This window comes from Mus caroli, chromosome 4 (genome assembly GCF_900094665.2).
Source record: "Mus caroli chromosome 4, CAROLI_EIJ_v1.1, whole genome shotgun sequence".
NCBI classification, from domain to species: domain Eukaryota; kingdom Metazoa; phylum Chordata; class Mammalia; order Rodentia; family Muridae; genus Mus; species Mus caroli.
Window position 1 is genome coordinate 126,505,523 of NC_034573.1, and position 25,868 is coordinate 126,531,390.

At 52.1% G+C, this 25,868-nt stretch overlaps 1 protein-coding gene across 4 annotated transcripts in view; it reads right to left on the reverse strand.

Moving 5' to 3' along the window:
- Positions 1-16,492, reverse strand: part of Ephb2 (EPH receptor B2) — a 188,436-nt gene extending 171,944 nt beyond the window's left edge. For all 4 annotated transcript variants that reach the window (XM_029476643.1, XM_021159263.2, XM_021159261.2 and 1 more), the window contains exon 1: positions 16,294-16,492. In XM_029476643.1, coding sequence (XP_029332503.1) covers positions 16,294-16,354 — 61 coding nt within the window. In that variant the 5' untranslated portion in view covers positions 16,355-16,492. The remainder of the gene's footprint in view (positions 1-16,293) is intronic.
- Between the last annotated feature and the right edge of the window lie 9,376 nt (positions 16,493-25,868).

Below are 25,868 nucleotides of genomic sequence, written 5' to 3' on the forward strand. Positions count from 1 at the left end.
CCTTCCCTTCCCTTCCCTTCCCTTCCCTTCCCTTCCCCTTCCTTCCTTCCTTCCTTCCTTCCTTCCTTCCTTCCTTCCTTCGTTCGTGCATGGTAGCAAGCCCTCTACTAACCAAGCTAGCCTCCAGCCTGAAGTTTATACACAGGAAGGAGTAAATTGAGTCTTACTTTTGTCGTGATTACTGGACCCATTTCACAGCAAGCTGAATCAAGGTTCAGAGAGATTAAGTGCTCATATCGCCCCCCCCCCGCCCTTTCTCCTTCTATGTCGCCTCATACCAAAAAGACTAGAGGCAGATGAAAAAAAAAATCCATCTAAGATCCTACCAGGAGAAAAGGGGAGCCACCAATTTTTGAGTGTTGTCACCCCAAATAGGTCCCAGCACGCCACAGGTTTTGCATGACCTCAGGCAGACAGCAGTTTGGGCCTCTGTTTCCCTACATTTGGACACTCTGAATTCTGGAATAAATCTCAGGTTGTTCTGACTCTGTGGAAGACCTGGACTAAGCAAGGTGCCAGGAACCTTTCTCTGGCTGGCAGGAAATGCCACTGGTGTGAGGAGCTGGGGGGCTCAGGGGTGGGGATGGGGTAGAGAACTAGAGGTCTGGGCAGGAGAGTGAGGGCTGGAATGCTGCCCCAGCCGATTTGCTCTCTGCCCTGGTCCTGCCTGTTCTGCACCACCTCTCTCTCCCGCTGATGGACACAGTGGCTGGCAGGCGCACAGGGTCTTGTTTAATGGGGCTGTACCTGGGCTCTCCACCCTGAGCCACATCACCTGCTCCCTGCTCCGGATGTCTTTTGTCACCCTTCTCTTGCTTCGAAGATCAACTACAGCCTGTCACTCAAGGCCACTTACCTTGCTCACACCTCTGCCGTCTCTGTTCCATTTCACACCCCCTTCCAGCTACAGTGGCATCCATCCACAAAGCAGCCTCCTTCCAGCTTCTGGGCCTTTGTTTAGGCCGTTCCCTCCACTAAGAATGTCTTTCATTCCGCTTGAATGCTTTCTCCCACAGCACAGGCTGGAAGACACTTCTCTGTAGCACACTCCATTACACACACACACACACACACACACTCTCACACACACACTCACACACACTCATACACACACACACTCACACACACACACACACTCACACACACACTCACACACACACACACACACGATTTTTGGTTTCTTTTTTTGTTTGTTTAAGACATTTACATATACATAATAAGATATCTTAAGGACAGGCCTCAAGTCCAGACAGGAAGATGACTTTTATTTCATATATACCTTCTATACACAGCGTGATGCTGGGTGTGCTCCTACACACCCGTAATCCCTGCACACAGGTAGTGGAGGCAAGAGGATCAAGAGTTCAAGACCAGCTTCAGCTATGCAGAAAATGTGAGGCTAGCCTGCACTGGGTGAGAATCTGGGGCTGGGGAGCTGGCCCAGTGGATAAAGTGTAGGTTGTGCGAGCAGGAAAACCCAAGTTTGGATCCCCAGCACCCTCAGAAAATAAAGCCAGGAGTTGGTGGTGCATGCCTGTAACCCCAACACTGGATGTGGAGACAGAAGAAACTCAGGGCATACTGCCCAGCCAACCGACCAGCTCTAGGTTCAGCCAGGGGCTCCACTTCAAAAAAGAAGGTAGAGAGAGAGAGAGAGAGGAAGACACCCACACAGCACTGACTCCTGGCTACCGCGTGTGCACTGGAAGACAAATGCACCTGCATACAGATGTGATGTGAGCGTACATACACACAACATCACACCAAAACAAACAAAAAAAGAGACAAAATGAAATAAAACCCCAAACATCATCAAACAACAACAACCCAGAACGAGCCCAAAGGTCATTTTACGTGATGTTGTTAGTGTGCTGACATTTCCGTTTTGACGTGTTCGTGGGAGTGTGTATGCATGTGGATTCACAGGCATGTGTGCATCTGTAGGTCAGAGGTTGAAGGCTGGCATCTTTGATTACTTTTCACCTTATATATGGAGGAAGGGACTCTCATTTGAACTCCTGGTTCACTGCTTTGGCTAGTCTCACTAGCTAGCTTGATCTTGCCATCCTGTATCCGGCTCCCAAGTGTGAGGATCACGCTTTAGACTCAATTACATGAATTCTGGGCTCCGAAACTCTGGTCCTCAGGCCTCAGGGATGTACCCACTGAGCCATCTCCCCAGCCCTACTGGCCTCAGTGTGCCTGAGTTTTGACTGTGACATATCACATGGCATCAGATTGGGAATTTCCTGCTTTGAGGGCTCATACTGATCGAATCCTTTTGGGTTTCAGGTTTTTCACATCAGAGAAGCTCGACCTGTTTAAGACAGTTACCTCGGGTGTCCGGAGACATCTGAACTTGCATCTGTTTTAATCTGCCCTAGGAGTTAAGGGGCTGTTATCAGGGTCAATGAGGATAGCGCCAGCTCATCCAGAGGCTGCTCTGATATTACTAATGAAGGAGGAGAAGAAAAGAGAAGAGAAGGAAAAGAGGTGATGGAGAGGGAGGAAGAGGAAGCAGGTTTTGACCATCTCCGCTGGGATGTAGCTCTGATAGCCAATGTCATTTTGTTTAATTTCTCACAAGGTCCCCTGGCATCTCAGAGGCCTTTAATGGAGAGCGATGGACAGACAAATGATTGGATGGATGGAGAGGAGAAAAGGATGAAGGAAGGAAGGATGCATAGACAGATGGACAGAAAGAGTCTGGAGGAAACTGAACGAAGCCCCAGCGGCCGGCAGCATAGGCTTCTACGACCAGATGCTCAGTCTGTCCCCAGCTGCTGCGCCTCTCCCTGGCTGTGAGCTCCCAAATTGAAGCCAACATCAGTCTGAGCATAGGTTGGAGAAAGTGGAAGCTTGGGACGGCTGATCCCTGGGGAGTCTCAGCTCTTCCCCCACCTGTCACCGGCTCTAAAAGCAGCAGCCCCTGACAGCAGGAAGACATCTCTAAAAGCATGAGCCAAGTCGGCGGGCAAATAGGATTTACTCCACAGATAATCACTTGGGGGCAACTTCTCCGGAACTCCTCAGTGTAGAAACTTTGGCAAACCCAATCGATGGCTCAGAGGATTTTTCTAAACCTGGGGTGTCTGCTATTTGCCAACCTGGTTGGGAGCCAGAAACAGAAGAATGGGAAAATATAATAGTCCAGATACCAAAGGGAATTTCAGGGAGGAAGGGCTCCCAGGTTCTTATTCATTCTTTGGTTCATTTATCCACCTGTCTATCCAAAACATGCAAATGCTTGCCTCTTTCTATCTGTCCATCCATCCATCCATCCATCCATCCATCCATCCATCCATCCATCCCATCTATCTACCCAGCCAGCCAGCCAGCCACACAGCTATCCATTCATCCATTATCAATTCTATCCACCTATCCATTCATCTGTACATCACACCTATTTATCCATCTACCTATCCACTCATCCACCCATCTATCTCTCCCATCTGTTCGGTCATCCACCTATCCATTGGTCTATCCATCCACCACTCACATACCCACCCACGAGTCTACTCATCTACCGATTCATTTAACCATCAGCCTGTCCGTCATTTGCCCAACCATCAGATCCATGTAGCTGCCCATTCATTCATCCTCTGTCCATCCAGCCACTCATCCGTCCAACCATCAGCCAGCTGTCAACTGCTCAGCCCACTGCTCCTCTATACGCCATTCAACCGTCACAGCTGGGCATCTCCCACTATGGCTGGGTGGAAGTGGGCATGCTGACCCCTTATATGGCTGATACAATCTGAGAAATATAATAGAGTTACATGCAAGGTACCACGGTGGACACAAAGGCTACTACCACAGGCAGAGGGCAATCCGCTCCAGACAGGAGGAGATACACAAGCTTAATAGGTGGCTGGAAGATGCCAGAGCAAGAAGGGGGTGGGGTGCAGGCAGGATGCAATAGGAAACAACACTGTAGGCGCCACAAGTTTAGTGTGGGGATAAAATGGGTAAAAAGCCTTGGTAAGAGTAGCTCGGTGGTAGAGCACTTGCCTAGCAAGTATAAGACCCTGTTTCCACCCCAAAATAGAAACACACACACACACACACGCATGCACCTCTATCTAAAGAATATAACACAAAAGTCCTCCTGGTAGTTGATGTGGGCCACAGCTATATGGATGCTTCTAAAATATTTAAAAGTGGGGCTTGAAAGATGGCTCAGTGGTTAAGAGCACTGGCTGCTGCTCTTCCAGAGGTCCCAGGTTCAAATCCCAGCACCGACAAAGCAGCTCACAACTCTCTGTAATCCAGCTCTAAGTGACTTGACACTCTTACATGGACAAATATGCAGGCAAAACACCAATGCACATAAAATAACAAAGAAATCATTCTGGAATACTTAAAAGTGAAGATGTCCGTCCTTCCATCTATCTTGCAGCTTGTGAGTCTGGGTCCAGCTCCACCATCCCTGACCAAAATCCAAGAGTGAGTAATAACCTTCTTTAAGCCTAATTTCTTCTTTTTTTCAAGACAGGGTTTCTCTGTGTAGCCCTGGCTGTCCTGGAACTCACTCTGTAGACCAGGCTGGCCTCGAACTCAGAAATCCTCCTGCCTCTGCCTCCCAAGTGCTGGGATTAAAGACGTGTGCCACTACTGGAAGTACTTTTTATTATTACATGTACTTTATGTATGTATGAGTGTGCATACTTGTGCATGTGCACACGCATTCCACTGCTCATGAGTGAAGGGCAAAGGGTGATTTGTGAGAACTGACTCCCTCTCTCCACCAAGTGGGCACAGAGACCAAACTCCCATAGTCAGGCTTAGCAGCAGGTGTTCTGAACCACTCAGCCCATCTCAATGACCCTCTCCAGGCTGATCTCAAACATACAGCAATTCCCCTGCCCCAGACTCCTCGGGGTTTGCAGGTATGAGAGCAATCATGCCCAATTTCACTGTTCAATCTATAGGATGTAACAGTACCTATAAGCTATAACAACGCTGGCCTTAACAGCTTCCTTTCTGTACCTATATCCTCAGTAAAGCCAAACTGCTTCTGTTATTACTGTTACTGTTCAAAACCAAGCAGAGAAACTGAGATGACGCAAGGTTTGGAAAAATGGAGACTTTTCTCTTCTACTTCCCTGTTAGCACCTGGAGCAGGGGCTCTCACACCCATTTATGGGGGAAAAAAACCCTAATACTAAAGAGGTTCAACCAGGTGGGGATTTAACTCAGTGCAGAGTGTCTGCCGAACATGCACGAACCCTTGGGTTTGATGTCCCATACTGCACAAACTAAGTGTGCTGGTGCACACCCAAAAATCCCAGCACTTAGGAGGTAGAGGTAGGAGGATCAGAAACTCAAAGTCATCTTGGCAACCCAGTGAGTTCCAGGCCGGTTCATCTTCAGTGACAGAGCGGACAAGTAGAGAAGCCAGGAAAGGAATTCCTCTCTGCCTTTTTCTCAAAGAGCAGGCTCTTGCCTGGACCTCCTGGATCCCCTAGACCCAGGCCAGGGGTCTTGCCTCATCTGGCTCCTGAAGGGACTAGTCCGAGGGTGTCCCAAGTGCTGGGGGCTCCTCAGCTGCTCAGAAGTGTTCCCTTTCCACTGTTTGCCCGTAGCCACGGGAGCTGCCATCTGAGGCTGTGAGTCGTGACAGCTGATGCTGACGGGCACAAGCAAGAGGATGTCACAGCCAGGGCCCTGACTCGAGCAGACTCCCTGGGCCCCCAGCTTTTTGTGGGTTCCAAAAGGGCCCTTTGGGCTCTGGCAGAGCTGTTCCCAGGCCCTGCCTCCCAGGAGAGGCGGAGAAGGCCCATTCAGGAGGGTCGAGTCCCACTGTGCTCTAAGCCGCTTTCGGCCCCACTTACACATTTCAGATGCTTTTTGTCCTTCCGGCTTCCCATGGACTCGGGCCAAGTGACAAGTTGGTGCTGCGGACATATGTCGTCGCCATAATGGGAATGTTGACCTCACGCTCTCCCTGCTGGGGACAGGCAGCTTGCACCCCGCCCCTGTGCTTGGCAGCTTCTGCTCTCCGGCACACACACACACACACACACTCACACACACACACACACACACACACACACACACACACGCATAGGACTCCTATACGCAGTCCCAATACCCAGTGCGTTCATGGGCCTGCCACCGCGTCTTGGCACTTACAGTGCCCAGAACTGGCCTCACACTTCAGGTGTGCCTATGCTTTTGGACTCTCTGAGGAGTCACCTCCTCCAGGTGCGGCGAAGACAGCTCGGTCTGCCCAGTGCTTGCCGTGCAAGCATAAAGACCATAGATTCACGTACCGTGAACATGGTTAGGTGCGACAGTTTCCCCATAAACACACAAACTTAGCAAATCATAAGCTTCTGCCCTGAGCCCCAACTCCCATAGGGGAAAAAATGGGTCAGGGGTGAATGGCACCTGCCATCTTTAGACAGGGCTTGTGCTCTCTCTTGGGTATCACCGTCCTTCCGACTTGAACTGTCCACGCTAGATCACAAGTCAGGCCAGTTGCTGGGTCTGGGGTCTCTAACCAGGACCCTTGTGATTTATTATCTGTGTGACTTCAAACTTGATCTCCCATTTAGGCAGCAGATAGGAGCCATATTTCTTGCTTGTCATAAATTTAACACATAAAATCCCACTAATGCGTTGCCTGGCCCACTCTCCAATGGGCCTCTGCGGATGATGCCAGCGAGGTTCCTCTACCCACGCATGTCACCTGTGCCACAAAAGTAGATTTTCCAACAACCACGGAATCATACCCAAACCTTTCCCATCCCCCCCTTGCCTCTCTCAGCAGGTGGCAGTCCCCTGGCCACAACAAGAATGACAGCCACAGTCACACCTCAGATGCTTTTTAAGTTGACTGAAGAATACAGCTGCTTTTTTTTTTTGACACAGATTATCACAGGTAGCTGAAATTATGACTCCTGGGGAAACTGAGGCCCAAGCAAAGCCACCTATCCCAGGACCTAATCTCAAATTCCATGTGACCAGCCCAAGACCTCTTTCTTTGACCTCAAACCTCACAACAGGTCTTGAATAAGTTTGTCCCTGGCTGCCCTCACTAGTATAGAGGTTCCTGAGTTTACACCTGTCAGGAACTAACTTGGGCATGAGTCACAAGGTGACAGAGAGACCCTGCCTGCTCAGGGCAGATTCACTGGAAAGGTACAGAGAGAAAGTGCTGGGGTGGAGTGGAGAGAGTCACAGGCAGGGATCGGGCCTTCTGGCTTCCTGCTGCCTCCATCCATGGGCTACCCACAACATGGAATAAAACTGTCTGTAGAGTGGTGGCCTAAAGGCCCTTATCCCAGTGAACGAACACAAGGCCCGTTTGTTTCCTTGGCAGCCTAGATCAAAATCCAGAGCAAAGGGTAACCCAGAGCATATAGAGAGATGTACCAGAGATGGCGTGAGATGAGAGAAAGCCCAGAACCCTGAGCATCTCCTCCAACGTATGCTTTGGTGAAGAAGCAATTAGTCCATTAAAGGGCAGGTCAAGTCTCTGACAAGAAAGGGGCGTCTCCTTAAGGCCTGAATAGAAAATGAGACCATGGGTCTCCTCCCTTCTTGGGAGCCTGATGAAGGAGTCTGGGATGAATCTGAGCTGGCTTTGGGACTGGTGTTAACTGGTCCTACATTTCAAGAAGTCTTACACGGAGACTGAGAATGGTGGAGCCTGCTTGTGATCTCAGCAGGTGGGAGGCTGAGGCAGGAGGATTGTCACAAACAGGAAGCTAGCCTGGGCTACAGAATGAGACCTGGTCTCAGAAAATCCAAGCTACTGAAGATGACTCAGTGTGTAACAGAGTTTCCCACACCAGCCTCATTAGATAGATCCCCAGGTCCTTTGGTGGAAAGTGAGACCCCACTTCTCTGACCTCCACAATCATGCCATGACACATACATGCCCACACTCACATACAATAATTAACATATATGTACATATGCGTACATAATCTTATTTATGTTTTTACTAAAACCACAAGTCTCTTCCCCGGCCCCCTTTGGTTTTTCAAGACAGGGTTTCTCTGTGTAGCCCTGGCTGTCCTGGAACTCACTCTGTAGACCAGGCTGGCCTTGAACTCAGAAATCCGCCTGCCTCTGCCTCCCGAGTGCTGGGATTAAAGGCATACACCACTGCTGCCTGGCAAAACCACAAGTGTTACATGGGCACGTAGGTCAGTAGTAAGTAAAACACTTGCCTAGCAGGCATGAAACCTTGGTGTAGCCTCAGCACGGCAGACAAAGAAAGGAAGGAAAAGTCTGAGGCTCTGCCTTGTCCTCTGGAAGAGAGAAACACTGAGGAGTGAGGGGTCCAGCCCTCCAGCTGTCCGCAAGGCCACGCTGGCATGTCCAGTCTCACTGACTGAGCCCCCTTCTCCACAAGGGTCCTGGCAGACACTGTTGAAGCACAATCCCTCCCACAGCCACAAACCTGCTGGAGAAGAAGTCCTAAGTTGTCCTTCTCAGAGCTAGAAACTATAGAGGCGTTTGTTACCCAGCAGCAGGCCACAGATGTCCTTCGGTGGTGTTCTCCCGGACCGGTGTCCAGTACCTGCAGCATCCTGACCCATGTCATAGAAGAGGCAATCAAGGCCCAGGAGACCTTTAGGTTCTGTTTTTAGGTCCGCACAGAGTCTGGGCCAGACTCAAGGGTCCATTTGATTCTGCAGAGTTGGGAGGGCAATACCAATATATGCTATAAGGTGGTGGCTAGTCACCCAGTACTCGGGGACTCTGAGGAGGTGCCTGTGAATCAGCCATGTGACGACGTGGGCCTGGGTAGCCAGACTGACTTTTGGAGAAGCCAGAATCAGGAATTTTTCTATAGCACACTATCTTTCTAACTGTTGGCTAAACAGTCAATGGGAATGGAGACTTCTGGGATCTGTGGAGAGGCCTCAGTTACAGCAAGCCACTGACCTTGGACGGGTACATTTTTTTCCCCTTAGGCCTCAGTTTCTCCAATCTCTGAAGTGGACTCATTAGCTCCTGCCCACTTGGAGGGTGACCATGGCACACACAGAACTCATGATCCTCCAGTTTTCTCAGAAGCCCTCTTATGACAACTTCATAGTCTCCGATCTCGGCAGAGGCACTCCCCCTTCGTCCCCACAATACACAGCGTTAACACCCGATTTGTCTAACTTACAACAACATTATTCCGACCATTATGACAGAGATTGCGTTTTTATGGCAGGTTTGTGAGTTCCAGAACACTCTCCTCTATATTATCTCAGGATGCTGACAGAGTTGGAGGCTGGACAGCTGCCTCAGAGACCCTAGTCAGAGCCAAGCCTGCCTGAGAGCGCAAAACCCTGTTCCAGAAGCAGTTGGAGAGGACAGGTTCCCCCTGACCCAGTGCCACTCACACCCAGTTGGCCCCGACCTTGCCATTCCCTGGGTGTCCCCAGGACTGTCAGTTTCTGAGTTTTCTTTCCCCCATCTGTCAAATGGATGTGGCCACATGGCCACTGTGAACCTGTAGGACATACAGACAGGCTCAGCCAGGTCTGCAGACAATCACGGCCATCGGCACCTTTCGTGGCAGGAAATGGAAACCAGGCAGGCACTGGGCCAAAAGTGGGGTGTGACCATGGAGAATCTGGGGAGTTCTTAGGGGGTGTCAAATGGGGCAAGGGCTTTGAGGAAATTGGGAGGGGGTGAGGGGGAAGGTTAAACTAGGGCAAAGCCTTTGAGGAAACCCCTCAAAGACAGGCTGAGGGGCCTCTTACCCTCAGCAAGAATAAGTAAAACCCAGCTCTAGAACACTCAGGCCTTACCTGTCTTGGCTGTTCCCCTGCAGGGAAGGGCAGGGCAGGGGAGAGCTGAGACTGAGGACCTAGTGAAACAACACCCACGTTCTGCTACTCTGAGCCCAGCTGCTGACTGGGATCCAGAGGCTGCAGCTTTGTAATGTTTATTCACACCCGAGGCTCACTCAAGCTCACCGGCTTCTCCAGGGAGGGTATTGGTTCCCACAGCCATCTCAAGAGTATGGAACTAAAACTCAGAGAGGATAAGCAACCGCCCTTAAGGACACACAGGAAGGGAGAGTGTGACTCTATATGTCATTCTGTGCACACGTACATGCGTGTTTGAACATACGTTGGCTGCTTAAGAGGACAGGAGGGAAGGGACCTGGGGCTATGCAGGACAGGGGGAGAGGGTACTCACATCTCATTTATGCCACCAAATGAAACTGGGCATGGCTGAGTGTCAGGTTACTCTGCTGCTAGGGACCTGCACTCTGGCTCTCCCAGTGCCTCCCAGCAGACCCTGTCTGCCCCTAACAAAGGAGGAAACTGAGGCTGAGTTTCCTGCTGGCTTAAGACCACAGAGTAGGAAAGGTTACCCTCTTCGAAGGGTGTACCTACTCCCGGGGCATAGAGGGGGTGGGTGGGAGGAAGGGGGAGCAGGTGGCTCCGGGATGCTCACCTAATGAGGCCCAGGCTTCAGTGGCCTCAGCAAGCCCCAGGTGACACAGGAGTTCCCCTCCCCCACCTTCCGGAAGGCAGCTGCTTTAAAAAAGCCCTAAAACCCTTTCAAGGCCTTATCAGCCTTGCCTCCTTGATGCCAATCAGGAAGCTTCCAGGTGCTGCACCAAGGGCCACCCCACCCCTCGGAGCTGAACAAACATTCCTCCCTCCCACTCTCCAGCCCGCCCGGCCAGCCTCCTAGCCTCCTCCTATTCGGCAGCCACCAGGAGGTGCCGGGAGGTAGGCACGGGGCCCTGATGCATATCACTTCCCAGACGCCTGGTGGTCCTTTTCCTCTCCCAGGAGTCCCCGGCTGTATCTCAGGTCACTGGGGACAAGTGTTACTACCAGAAGGGTTTTTAAAATACAGATTCCCCCACCTTGCTCCCCACTCACAAAACTGACAGAGGCCAGGACACACAGATCAGCAACTCTAACCTCATCTACACCCTTTAACCTGAACAGTAGCCCAGCTCCTCCCCCTTCCCGTCCACCACCTCCCCCCCCCGCCCCGCCCCTTCTAGGCCTAAGCCTTCAGTCACTCATCAGCTCCACCCTCCTGGCTCCTCCCACCCTTCCTGAGGGGGTCTTTCTCTGTACAAGGAGCTTGCTCCACCAAAGCTCACAGGTGAACTGTGGGCGGGCAGAGTTGACAGGAGCTTGGGCTGAGGATCCTTAAAGATGCCCAGAGGAGACTGGGAATGTGACTCAGTTCCTGGCGAGCATGCTTACCTATCATGCAAAAGGCCCTGGATTCAATCCTTCGCACCCCATAAAACCTGCGTGATGGCGCACAACTGTAATCCCAGCAACTGGGAGATAGAGGCGGGAGGACCAAGAGTTCAAGGTCTTTCTTGGCTACAGAGCCAGTTTGAGACTAGCATGAGTGCCCAGAGAACATGTCCAGGACACTTCAATCAAGGGGTCAAAGACAGCAAGGACAACCTCCAGGAGGCACTGGAGGAGGCACTGTTGAAAAGACTTCAGAGGTAGGGAGAATCCTGAGAGCTGTGGTACCTCCCAAGCCAGGGTTTTATGACAGGCTCAGAGGGACCAGAGTGCAGAGCTATAGGTAGTCTGAGACCCAGAGGGCATCCCCCACTGTCCTAGATAGAGACTTCTGAATCCATTCATATGTAGAGCCCTGTCCCAGGGCTAGGGGAGCAAGTCACCTGTGGAATGAAGCCAGGACAGAGGACTGAGCCAGACCACCACTACTAAGTAAGTAGGCAGGCACATCCCAGCCCAATCATCACAGACTACACCTACAGGCAAGCCAAGGAAAGGAGCCATGGACCCAAACCAGCCTCCCCTCTATGCTGAGTGTTTGTCAAGCGAACCATAGGAGATGAAGTCCAGAGAATATGAGTATCTTGTTGCACACCACACAGCTTGCTGTGCTCCCATTTGAACCCAGATCCGTGCCTCCAGAAGACTCTTTCTACTTGTATTTCTACGAAGTCAGCAGGCCCTGTTCTCTCCCACAGCCAGGCTCTATTCCCCACGCACCACCTGCCCCTGGAGATGGATGGACAGATGGATGGGTGAGTGAATGAGTGAGTGGTGGATGGATGTAGGGAGGGCAATAATGAAGGTAGATAGACAGGGGATAGAGAGATGGACAGATAGACGCATGGAGGGGTGGATGAGAGAAGGGGCCATCTGATAAGAACTCTCAGATGCTGGGGTTTAAAGTGAAGTCTTGCTTTCCTTGACTAAGATATACACAAAAGCTACCTCCTCTGAAGTGAGAAAGAGCAAAAACAATTGCACCCAGGAAACAACTGCAAATTTACCCCATATTCACCAAGGCTCGGAGCAGGTAAAGCTCCCAGCCCTTATCAGAAAGGGTCCATGTGGCCTTTTGGCTAAAATGTTCTGTCCCACATACTCAAAACACTTCCTTCCAGCCCTGTTTGAGCCATCCCCAGATTTTCCCTCTCCAGGAAGGCTCCCTTGGTTTCCTCAGTCCTTTCCCTCCCATGCTCGTCCCAGGCCCACTCACTGAGCACTGTATCCATTGACTGTGCGGTAGCTGACCACGCACTTGTCCTTGAGTATCATAGCTCTGCACACTGGGATGCTAGGGCCAAGGCAGCAGCTTGAGTCACTGGCTCCTGAGGTTCATGGTCCAGAGGGCCAGGCACCATGAAACAAGGAAACCAATATGGTTGTTACAAAGTCAAAAGAAGCTGGTAAGATACAAAGTATCAAAAGGCCTCTTGGAAAGTATAGTGTTTGAGTTATGTACCACAACTCTGGACTTTCAAAAGGTCCAGGGAGTCTGCGCCTTCAAGGAACTCAGAGTCCAGATTGGCCTTCCTTTGCAGGACCAAGTCTGGATATTCTCAGCATCCCCCATCACTGAAGTCATCCATCTTCCCAAACACAAATCTGGCTAGGTCCCTCAATAAACAAGCTCAAAAACCTTCAATGGCTCCCTCTCCACTTCCCTCAGCATCTTAACCTTCCACCCCAGCCTTTCTGCATCTGCCTGGTCTTCCTTCTAAGTCTTGGCTCCCACTAGTGTCCTCGGGGCACACTCCCTTAGGTCACACCCAAGGAAATGCCAGATCATCGGGCTCCCGGGTCTTTCCATATGCTGCTAGCTTGCCTGGCAACATTTTTCCTCTTCCTCACAGTCCCAAAGTCAACTGCCTCAACTCTGAAGAGACCAATCTGTGTAAAAAAAAAAAAAACACCCAAACCCGCCAGGTGGCTAAGAAAGTTCATTGCCGGGAGAGTGGGGAGTGAGAAAATGAACCCCAGCATAGAGCCATAAAAAAGGAAACAACCCTTTTCCAGCCCAAACTGCACCCCCAGGTGGCCCTCAACTTCCTCCTGGCAGCACTAGGGGACACACTTCACACATTCGCTCTTGCCAACGATTTTCTCTGTTAGCCTGTCCCCTGTCTCCTTGCAGGCCCCAGGGTCCAGCACCAGCCAGCCAAAAAGGAAGCACCATCAATATTTGGAAAGCAAACGAAGGGCTGTGAAGGGGAGAGACCTCTGCCTTTACATTCCATCTAGTAGTGAGTCGGCCACCATCCTCTGTCAGATGTGTCCCTGGGCCCAGCTCCAGATGTTCAACACTTTGCTTTTCCTGGAGGGGGTCTTGTGGTTTGGGCGAGACATTATGCTCACCATTCTTGCCGGGGGTGGGGGGAACCACTCCCCAGCGTGCGCACGCACACACATACGTGCACATACACACGTGCACCTCATCTCCTCGCAAGCATTCCACAGTCTGGAGCTGGAAATCCTTAGGCTGTAATGCTCAGGGCAGCCCCGTGATGGGCTAGGAGACAGAGCAAGCTGGAAGAGAAAGGAAGGCAGGCAGTGGTGGTCTTATGGCTCTGGATGCTGGAGGCCAGGGCTGTCCTCCCTGGTCTCTGGCCTCCATACTGTCCCACAGACGGGGCTGCATCTCAGAGCATCCAATGTGCCCCAGATATGCTATAGGCTGTACCACCTATACTCTTCCTTTCCAGGACAAAGGCATACCCAATTCTTACAGTTGGATTATCTCTCCATCCACTATTCAGTAGGATGTTTACAATCACACCGGTGAGACAGTCACTGTGATCACCTTAAGTGACAGAGGAGAAAAAAGAGGCTTGGAGAAAGGATTTAGGGATGGCTGGTATAAAGATGGAATCCACAGAGAATAGCCAGAGGCCCTACCTAGGGAAACTGAGGCTCCTACAGAGAAGGAGCCTTCTGCCCCAGTGTCCCGAGAGAATTACAAACAGTCCCCTGGGGTCTACATCATACCATCTCTCAGTCCAATATGAGCTAATCATGATGAATTAAATTCTCCAGAATCCTCCTACTCCTGCCCCCAAACGGGCAACCATCCTGTCTTGTGACATCAGCTGTCAACCAGCTCTGTGTCCAGGGCCAGGGCCCAGCCAGGCCACGCCCCCCCCCCCCAGATTCTAACCACCCACTTGCCAGAGCTGGACAGACGTGGCCCTTCCATCTACCCCACGGTAATTAAAAACACACTCGGGCCTTCTCAAACGCGCAAGAGAGGCCAATTTTCTTCCCCTCCAGCCCCACTGACTGCAACCTAAATAGCAATATTTATGCCAAGCTCCCCATAATACTGTAAACATCCCAACGTATAGCGGGCCAGCACATGAGTCATTTCCCCAAAGCCGGAGTAATAAGCGGTACACCAACCAGATCCCAGGGAGCTCCCCGCCAGCAGCCAGGCTCCAGGGCTGCCCTCCACACCCAGGGCCCGTGGCACCCTCAGTGCCCTGGCCACCCCACTCTGGGAAACCGCAGGCAGCCGCCAAATCCTGCAGGAGCCGGAGGACAGCTGCCTTGGTGCCAAACACTATGGCTGCCATCCAAGGACCCCCCTTCTCCTCCCCACTGCGGTCACTAAAATGCTCATTACTGGGAAAGAAACTAAGTTATAGCACGGGGTCCCCCACCATGCCTGGAGTGGCTGTGCCTGGAGCCCTCAAGGCTTCTTCACACCTCACCCCAAAGTGACCCAAGAATAGGGCACTCTGTGTCTCACCCCTCAAGCCCTCGGTGGCACACTCCTAGAACGAGTCACCTTCTTTAGGGGTAAGAAAGCCAGTTGTTTGAAAGACCTCAGACCCAGGGCCTATTTTTATCACCCAATGGCTAGGGCTGAGACAGGATTTTTCTGAACCCGCGGTTTCCCTATTTGCTAAAAACCAGTAAAAATTCGACCCATCTGGCTTCCCGGAAGACTTCTCTTGAAGGATTCAACACAGATTGTCGGCCGGCAAGCACTTTGCAAAGAAGGCTTCAAGTACCTTGTCAACCGTGTAGCACGCTGTAAACCACAGAGAGCAAAGTACTTCATAAACTGAAGCGACTGGCAAACTGTAGAGCACAGTACACGTGAGAACCATTATTAGGATTCACGCCTGGTCCTTCCAGCCCGGCCATTCCTGGTGGACACACCCAGACCCCCACTAACAACTTTCCCTCCAAAGCCAGCGAGCTGCGACCACCTGGCAGCCACTCCCGCCCCCGGGGGGTCGGGTGGTACCACAGCGCGAGGCCTCGGGGAGAGGCCCGGAGACCCAGGCCAAGGCCAACAACACATGGCAAAGCATCTGGTCGGGTCTCTGACGGCAGCTGGAGAGTTCTCGGGGCTCCAGACTCCACGCTGAGCTCTGTAGCCCTCGGGGCGGTGGCCCACGGAGGTACCCGGAGAACCCGGCGCGCAAGAGTGATGCCCATCGCCCCATCCCCCGCTCAGTCCTGCTGGGGAGGGGACCCCATTGTACGCCGCGAGCGACCGGGCGGGCACGGACGCGAGGGTGGGGGACACGCGCGCTTCGCTCCACTCCGCGGGTGCCCCTGCTCTTCGGGTGGCCCAGGCTGCATCCAAGGGGGCGCGGCCAGGGATCCCCAATCCTTGGCGCGGCCGCGGTGCCTCCCTCGGAACGCTCCCTGCCAAACTTTGCAGCACCCACTGCGCGCCGGGCCCGCGCCCCTGAGCTCGGTGCCGAGGCATTGCCGGGCTCTGCGGGGATGCGGGGACCTCGGTGGCGGGCGCGCAGTGGTAAGAGCCCCCAGCCCTGGGCGGCGCTCGCCCGGCTGGCTACAAAGCCTCGGCAAGATGGTCCCTTCGCCTCCTCCTGGCACAGTCAATCAGCGCCCGCCGCTCGCCCGGGCGCCCGCGGGGCCCCGCGTCCTCCCTAGCGGTGGCCGCCGGCCACACCTCCCCGCGGCCACCTGCGCCCCGCACCGGCCCCCGGGCAAACTTTGCGACCGCGGGGCCGAGTGAGGGGGCGACCCGGGGCCGAGGCGGCCGCTCCCCGCCCCCATCCCCGCTCACCTTCCACGGCGGCTAGCAGCGGCAGCAGCAGCAGCGCGGCCCCCAGCCTGCGCACGGCCATTGCTGCGCTGCCCGGAGCCTCCGGCCGCGGCGCCGCGGGGACCCCCGGGCTGGAGCGCGCGCCCCGGGCTCGGGGGGCCGGCGGGGAGCGGCGGGGCGCGGCGCACACACACACGAGCCGCCGCCGCCGCGCAGCCAGCAGAATGAGCCATCCAGCCCGGGCAGAACGGGGACCCGGGCTCCGCCAGCGCTGGGCACGGCCCACCTGAGCCGCGGGCGTGGGGGGAGCCGGGTTTGGACTGCCAATCCTGTGCCTCTGCCCGGTGCACCCACGAGTCGCACCACGCCCGAGTCATAATCTTCTAAATCTTTTGTGTCCCTTCGGATGGAGCAGCAACCGTGTTGGAGCATCGTGACCCCACGCACCCGGGTGTCCGGGACCCCGGAATCCCCCCCGCGCAGCAGTGGTCTCTCCCGGCGCTGTGGCTCCTCCAGATAAAGCAGCGATTTCAGCCCAAATGTTTCTCAATTTTTATTGAATGCTGCAAAGCCGAGATCGTCTGGCGCGGCTGACAGGAGCAGGGGGGGGGGGGGGGGGGGGGGGGGGGGGGGGGGGGCGGAGAGCGAGGAAGGGGCTGCCCAAACCGGGGGACTGGCCCTACCTGTCAGGACTGGGAGTGCCACCCCCTTGCCTGAGCCCTGCCACCCGCGTCCCTGCGGCTTCGAAAGGGACTGAACTGCAATGAATGGGGGGGGGGGGAAGAGGGGGGAGCTGGGAACAAAACAGGCGGCTTTCCCAGGCTCTAGGGTTGGGCTGGGGCCTCTGCCTGGGAGAGTGGGCCTTGGCGCTCGCCCGCGGGCCCGGGGTTCTCTCTGGCAGGGGTGGCGGGCCCTGGCAGGCAGACCCCGGGCCTTCCCTCCTCGCCTTGTTGTCTTGCGCGAGCCCACCGGCCCCTCCCCGCGGACCTTCCCAGCCGCACATTGTATTTCTCCTCTGTTGATCTGGTTCCCGGTGCAGTTTGCGCGCAGGGGTGTGGAGGAGGCCCGGGGGTGGGGGGTGCCTAGCGACAGCCCCTACTCCACCCCTCAGTGGAATGGACCTGTCTGGGCTGCTCGGTTTTGTGCATAGCTGTCCCTTCGGGGAGGACACAACCCCTTGTTCCATTTCTGCGGGCCCAGCCTGCTCTGACAGCCTTCATCACCATCATCATTAGCGGGCTTGCTGAGACCGGTGGTGGGAGGACTGGAGGGGATCCTGCGGGAACCACCCAGGCAGGGCCCCTAGCCTTTGGGACCCGCGCTCCTGAAAACACACTTAGCCAACAGCACTGGCCATGATCATTGCAGTGGGTGGAAGAGTGCTTTAGAGAGACAAGCTGTTAAAAGTCCAGTGCAGACCTCTCCAGTCTCTTTGTCCCACAAACTAGCAAAACGTCCCAGAGATGTCTTCCCTTCAAGGCTCATCAGACAGACTTTCCTGAGACACCAACTGAGGTTTGGAAATTTGGGGCACCTTTTGAAGCATTGAGAGTCCATCAGAAATGAACCTCAGCCTGGCAGGCCACCTGGAAGCGGTGGGCCTCAAAGGTTGCAAAGGAGGCAGAACAGAAGTGAGCCGGGGAGAATAAAAGAGAACAGGGAAGATCACCCTCTTTGCCAACACCTTCCACTCCATGTTGCCTGCAGACTCCTGCCTGGGGTAGAAGTTAATTGGGTGCCCTGGCTTTTTTTTCTCTGTTTCTCCTCATCAGACGAACCAAGGGGCTTAGGGTTTGGTGGACTCTGAACCTTTTCCCCTCCTTCCCTGGTGTATACAGGTGGCCCCTCCCCATTTCCAGAAACATTTATGGGTCATCTATTACATCCTGGGTGGATTCAGTTCTGCTTTCTTTCTATCCCCTGGGGACCCTTGTCATCATCCACCCACCCCTAGCAATTGCTTCCTTCTTGATTCAAAATCCTTTTTGATTCAAAATACAAATACTAGATTTTAGCATCCTTTGAGAACCCTGGTACCAGGGATGAGGCTCGGGGCTGTTCATGTATCCAGATTTTCCTCTCCTCCATTGTCACAACTCTGGTGGCAGGTGCAGGCCATCTCAGGTGATGAGACTGAGGACCAGGTAAGTCATCTGCTCAAGGTCATACAGCACATCGGAGCTAGGATTCAAGCAGTGTCTGACACCCACACTCATCCCTTGGGCCTTCCATAGGTCCATCGAACATGTTTATTCAGCTAGCCAACTTCCCACAGTCACAGAAAAACCTTATCGTTAATAAATAGCAGTCTGGACTTTTACCTGGCCAAACGCAAAAATTCACTGTAGCAATAAACAAAGCCCCGTATCTTTCCCATCCCGTTCTCCCTCCGTGTTGTATGATTCCCCATTTGAGATCCTATAGAAAGGCTGAGTCTTGTCAGCCATCCAAGGCCTTCCTCTCTGCTCTCTTGGCAACTGCCTTCGGCTCCGCCTTTGTCCCAGCCAAACCCTACCCAGCTTTCTCTACTCTGTGACCAGGGTTCCACCTCATAACCCCCCTACTAAGAGCCTCCACTAACTTTGACCTCTTCGGGACTGACACCCATTTGCTTAGGATTTTCCGGAAAGATGATCACGGGCTCCCTTGCTGGGGCCTAGGGATAGTTTGATTATCTTCAGTTTGCATATTGCCTCTCAAACCCCCAGCATATTAGATGTTCCCTAATGGGGAACCTGCCCCTCCAGGTGTAGCAGAGGCTGGAGAGCGAGCTTTGGATCCAGACCCAGTCCCCCACTGCAGAGGAAGAGACGTCTGGAAGCTTCATTTGTCTAATGACAACAGCTCCCTGCATTTGCAATCACGCTTTAACAGTTTACAAAGCAGTGTTCACACCCATCCAGTCGGCTCATGATAATTCAACCAGCGGAGCCTCCCGCCCCCAGCACCAGCCTCTAGAAGGGGAAAGCGGGATCCAGAGAGGGAAAGGTACTTGCCCAAGTACTCACAGCACTGTTAGCTGTGCATCACTGCAGCCATAGAGAGAATCTGATGACCTAACTTGTCTGTGTCTCTTTCTGTCTCACTTGATTGACAAACATGAGTTGGGCATTGCCTATGTGCCAGGCACTGGGGAGGCAGGAATGCAGCTGAGGACCTGTTAGACAAGACCCCGCAGGAGTCCCAAAGGGGGACAAAATAATCAACAATGATCCAGGCCAGGAAGACAATAAAGCTGGGTGACAGAGCGCTGACTGACCCTGGGGGTGGGGAGGGTGGGGTCAGAGAAGCCTGTCTGAGGAGGGAGTATGACAGCGGAAAGCCAGGCCAAACAAATGTGGGGACAGGACCTGCTGGGTGTTTCCAACTTGTCGATACCTTGTCTCCCACTGTCTTACCTGCCCAGTCACTGGACTGATGGGAGCCCTTGGTCACGTGTGGATCAGAGCACACCTCCAACCACTGCCAAGCTGGAGGATCTGAGCAGATACTTGGCTATACCTCTGTCCCTGCCCTCTCTTCGCTGGGTGACCTCAGGAAACACCTTCAGTTCTCCGAACCTAAGCAGGAGTGTTTCTAATTCTACCCGTGCGGAGCTCATAGGTCAGCACTGCCCAAAAGAAATCTAATACCGGCTCATATGTAATTTTAAAACTCTAGTAGCCATATTAAAAACAAATCAAATGAAGGACTAGAGGACTTGTAGCTTGGAGGTACATCTTGCTTACTTAGTGTGCATGTAGTCTTGAATTCTTCTTCTTCCTCTTTTTAAAAAAATAAGGAGTTCTTAGGTTTTTGTTTTTAAATTTAATTTATTTAATGTGCATTTGTGTTTTTGCCTTTATGTGCATCTATGTGAGGATGTCAGAATCCCTGAAATTAGAGTTACAGACAGGTGCGAACTGCCATATCCGATGTTGGGAATTGAACCTCCCTCTGGAAGAGCAGCCAATGCTCTTAACTGCTGAGCCATCTCTCCAGCCGCAGCCCTGGGCTCTAATACCACCTCCAAGAAAAATACAAGGAGGTAGGCAGAGCTAACTTTAATTATTTAGGCCAACAAGTAAAAAAAAAAAAAATACTGTGTCAATGTGTAATTAACAAACCATTTCATATTTATTTTTTTCTTACCTTGTTACGATTTGAGACAGTGCTTTGTATAACCCAGTGCTTTGTATCACCCAGGCTTTGTATAACCCAGTTCTCCTGCCCCAGCTTCCCCAATACTGAGATTACAAGAGGGAGGACGACACCGGCTGCAATCTGAGAGGGAGGACCACACAGGTTGCAATCTGGTATCTCGCTTTTTAGCACGTCTCTGTTTACATCTGCCCTACGTTGAATGCTGGATAGCCCCATGTGACAAGGAGCACAAAGGTAGATCTGGGAGCTGTGATGCATCTCGGTTGCTAGAGTGCTGGCCTAGCATGCGCAAAGTGCCGGGTTCTGCTCCCAGAGTCTCAACAAACTGGACAAGGTGGTGCGCACCTTTAATTCCAGCACTCAGAAGCCGGAGGCAGGAGAATCAGAAAATCAGAGGCATCCTCAGCTACGCAGTGTGAGGCTAGCCGATGCCACACTAAACACTAACAGCGTTCCCTGTCCTGCAGGGTGAAAAAGTGAAAATAGACATTTGTCCAAACTCTCCCAGGGCAGAGGAGGGATTCGCAGCCTTTCCCCTGGAGAAAGGAGGAGGCTTCCCAGAGGAGGAGCTGGGAAAGATCATCTTGACAGCCAGTATCTGACCCATCCCCCTCTTTATTTCTATCTGAGACAAGGTCTCCACAACGCAGCCATCGCTGGCCTGGAACTCGTTAGGTAGACCAGGCTGACCTCAAACTTATAATGCTTTTTGTTTCAAACTGCAGAATGTGCCCACATGGTTGGCTGTCCTCCCTATTTTGAGAAAACTTTTTTTTTTAACCTTCTGATAAAATCATGTGCTCTCATTGTAAAAAAATAAAGATGACAACGAACACTTCATATATATATATATATATATATATATATATATGTGCATATGTGTGCAAGTATGTGTGCAAGATTTACCCAATGTCCCCTACCCTGAGAAGTACTGCTTATGTTTGGTGACCCATTTTATTCTTGGCTTTTTCCCCCCCTTCTAGACACGTTTCTGGTATAACTACAGCCTTGCATGCACAGTGCTGACTCCTGACTTTCTTCTCCTAGCACACAGTGTATGCGTGTTCTGGTTGTTACATCATGACTAAGGGCGACCAACCCCTCCAGGGACCAGAGGGTGGGAAATGTCAGCAACTCTTGTTGACTCCGTGCTCCCCTGAAGGGGTCTGAGGGCATCGCTCCGTTGTGGACGATCCTCTGAGCACAGAGCAAGAATGGACAAAGCAACTGGGAGGGGAGGCTTCCTTTGAAAGCCACTTTGAGTCTGAAGCCAGCCCTGAGTCTTTGTCACTGGGAGGTAGAGGTGACTGGGCTGGGCTGACGTTCTGGGCAGCTGATTCCTCTACTGCCATCTAGTGGCCTCTAGCAATAGTGCACTCTCCAGGAGCCTGGTCTAGGCAGGAAGGAGGTACTGGGGTCTCATCCATTCCAGACCTCTAGATGGGTTTTTCTAAATTCCTACACCTCTGATCAAGCAACTTTCCTGCTATAGGCTTTCCTGGATCCTCATTTGTCTTCTTCAGTAAATACAACCCCCTATCCTGACATTCAAGGCTCTCCAGAGGCTGGACCACTTCATTCCCCAGCATCATCTCTGCTGTTCAACCCAGGCCCTGTTTCCTGTGGTATTCTCCCTGTGCTCAGCTCTTGGCTCTTGTCATCCTCAGCTCCTCTCTGCCACACTCTCCACGCCATTCTCCAAGTCCTGTCACATGACGCCCACTCCAACAGATCTGCCACAGATACCTTCACCAGCAAGCTGATGGCACACGCCTTGATTTCCTTCACCCCACCCCCAATTGTCTCACAGCACAGAGAGTGGGGGAGGGTTGAACCTAGAGAATGATATGTTGGGGCCATGTGTGACTTTGAGCAGGAAAAGTCCTTAACTTCCTTAATTCTCAGTCTCTTTATTATTTTGTTTGTTGATTTTTTTGTTTTGTTTTTGTTTTTTTGTTTTTTGTTTTTTTTTTTCGAGACAGGGTTTCTCTGTGTAGTCCTGGCTGTCCTGGAACTCACTTTGTAGACCAGGCTGGCCTCGAACTCAGAAATCCGCCTGCCTCTGCCTCCCGAGTGCTCGGATTAAAGGCGTGCGCCACCACGCCCGGCTTGTTTGTTGATTTTTTGTGTGTGTCTTTTTGTGCACAGTCTTGTTATGTGATTTATGATCCTCCTGCCTCAACCTCCTCAATGTTGGGAATATAGGCATGAACTATATGTCTGGCTATTGCTTTATCTACAAAATGGGTCTGAACCTTACAGATTCATTAACAGAGCATAATAAAGCTGAACGTGAGGGCTTAGGCTTGTAGTCTTAATATGTAGTGTCTCAAAAAAATAATAATGATAAAGAGTGCAAACTGGGTATGGCGGCATATGTCCATAATCCCAGCACTTGGGAGGATCATAAATCAAGAGTGTTATTGCAAAACAAAACAATGTAGAATGAGACACCAATTTGAACACGTGCCTTACAGTGTGCCTGAGTCACACCAGGCTTCCTGCCTGCTAGCCCACACCTCCTGTGTCCCCTGACTCTTGACAGACCCACATTCTGTTCACCTCTAGGTCCCAGGGTCCAGAAAAGGGCTGGAACTTGGGTATTGAATTATTGGTTGACACTTTTCCTATTGACCAACCAACCAACCAACAAACAAACAAACACTTGGTACTAAAAACAGGCAGCAAGATGCTTTGAAGTATCTGCAAACCACCAGAGACAAAGGTTCAGTTCTCTAGAATTGGGAAGACCTGGGTTGTTTATCTGGAGAAAAGGGTCAAGGCAGGGTTGGGTGGGGCTAGCCTGCTCTCCTATCATCAGCTTAATCTTCACAACCATTGTGTGAGCCTTGGAGACCTCCCTATTTGGCTGCAGAGAAAACTGAGGCCCAGAGAGGAGGTGGCTCAGCTAAAGTCATTCCAAAGACTCAGGAAATCTAAGCTGTGTGCTAGAATTCCCCATCCCATCCCAGCTACCTTCTGTAGCTTGTGGCCACAATAAGTTTGAAAGTTAATCTGAGTTCAAATCCCAGCCTTGTTTTCTGCCTCCTGTTTTCTGCGACTTTTATGGCATGGGACTTCCGGAGCCTCTGTTTCCTTGTAGCAGGGGCCCTGTTGGAAGATGAAAGGGGCTGAGTAGTGACACCTTTGTAACCGGCAGCGTGCCATGCCCAGGTGAAAGGTTGACGCAGTTGCTTGCCCTGCCCGATACCGGTTGCTTTGATCTTGGCGCCCTGCAGGAGTACAGGGTTATATGACTGGCTGTTCACCTGGCTGCCGGTTTCCCAATCTACCTCGGTTTGGGAGTTTGAAAGAGCGATTTGGATGGGTGCCTGGCAACGGAGGTGCAGTCAGATCAGCAAGCTGGGTATGGGGGGCAGGGAAGCCCAGGAGAACTGCCTCATCTAGACATTGTCCTAAAAAGTACATGTAGGCTGGATGCTGGGACAGAAGAAACATGCCAAAAGTACAAAACAGGGCTCGTTCTTTAAGGATCCTGGTGTCTGAGAAGTCATGGGATCAGGTGCAATAAGGAAAGTTCCCTGGCAAGAGTGAATCAGGAAGAGCAAAGATTACAGCTGGCTCAAGTTTAAATAGGATTAAACCCAATGAGGTGTTCTAGGAGTATTTGACAACAGGATAGTTGGATGGATGGATGGATGGATGGATGGATGGATGGATGCCTGGATGGATGCCTGGATGGACAAATGGATGGACAGATAGTAGGTGAGTGGGTGGGTTGATGTATTGTTTGATGAATGAATGGGTGATGGATGAGTCAGTGGGTAGATGGGTAGATAGGTGTGTGGATAGGTGGCTGGCTGGCTGGGCAAGTAAATGAACAGACGAATGGATGGATGGATGGATGGATGGATGGATGGATGGATGGATGGATGGACAAACAGATGGATAGATGGATGAACAGACGAGTAGACAGATAGATGATCAAATGGGTGAATGGATAGATAGGTAGATAGGGTAAACAGAAGGAGGATGGGTGGCTGGATATATGGGTGTATGGAGGAGTACATGGGTGGATAGACAGATGACACAGAGGACAGAGGATGATGACAAGCAGGCTGGCTTTCAGGACATGGATAATTCTTGGGTTTAAATTGACTTGAGAGCTTTCAGAAGGACACAGCCAGCTTTCAAAACCCAGGGGACCCAGGACAAGCCTCCTCCGCCTTTAGGTGGGTTAGTGGATGCTGAGTCCTCCAGAGGCACCCAGATGCAGTGACCGCCATGGCTGCCTGGCACCATGGTGACCATCCTAAGAAGTTACCCACCATCTCCACAGTGCTTCCTGAGGCTACATGCTCTTCCTTACAGGTTGTATCCCAAGCTCTTGCCTTGCCTGCCTGGCACTTTCTGTGACTCTTGGAAGATATTTAGGCTAGGGATCCAGAGTACCAGCCCAGAGCAATGTGAGCTGTCCTGTTTGCAAGTTCTGTGACCCTGGATCTTGTAGACTTGGTGTATAGGGATTGGGGGCTGGACTGGAACTCAGTCCTTATCTCTGGAGTAGCTGGAGTCCAGGAGAGTATCTGAAATGAGGTAGAAGGATCTATGGGGAAAGTGGCCCAAACAACTCAGCCTTCACAGTTGTGCTTGGGGTCTGCTCCCAGAAAGTGGTCCTCAAGGTGTTAATGTCAACCGTACCACAAAAGGCCTCTCACGCCAGTGTTTGATCAGATGAGGAAAAAAACGCAGCAGGTTTATATTCAGAAGGACCTGGCATCCCACTTCCATCATTTTGTGAATAAACAGGCTCAGAGAAGGAAAGGGGCTTCTTCAAGGTCACACAGCAAAGTAGGAGAACAAAATGATATAAAGTTTCCCAGCTCCTGGAGGGGGACTGGCAGGTGGCCTAGACTCCAAGGAGGACTTGGGGACAAGGAGACCGGGAGGAGCCCAAGGAGACAAGGAGAGCAGTCGTGTTCTCCTAAGACTGGCTAGAAAGCTGGGCAGAGTTTCTCACCGTGACTCTCAGATGGAATTGGAGGGCAGCCAGCTTGTCGGCTCTAGCTATTAACTAATAGCCTATTATTTCCCCCTAGGATTAATTTTAAAATGCAAATGGCATGTTTTTATCACACATTTGAACATTTAGAATCCACAGATCTCTGGTCGGAGCAGGGCAGTCCTTTTCTACTGTCTGGAGAGGCCCAGGCAGTCCCTGGAGACTACGGGCACAGGGAGGCATGGGTAGCAGGTTCCACTCTGTCCCTTGCTATACCCTTCCCAGGATCAAAGCTGCAGAGATGGCAGGATGAGACCACAGCGGAAACAGGACCAGTCTCCTAGGACAGTTCCCCTTCGCTTCCATTGTATCACAAAGGGAAGCTGGGTCTGCACTGGATTGTGGGGATTATGCAAATGAGACCGTGGACTGAGATTTCAGAATGAGTTTGTTCTAGCTGCCACCAAGGCCTGTCCAGCAAATGCCCACC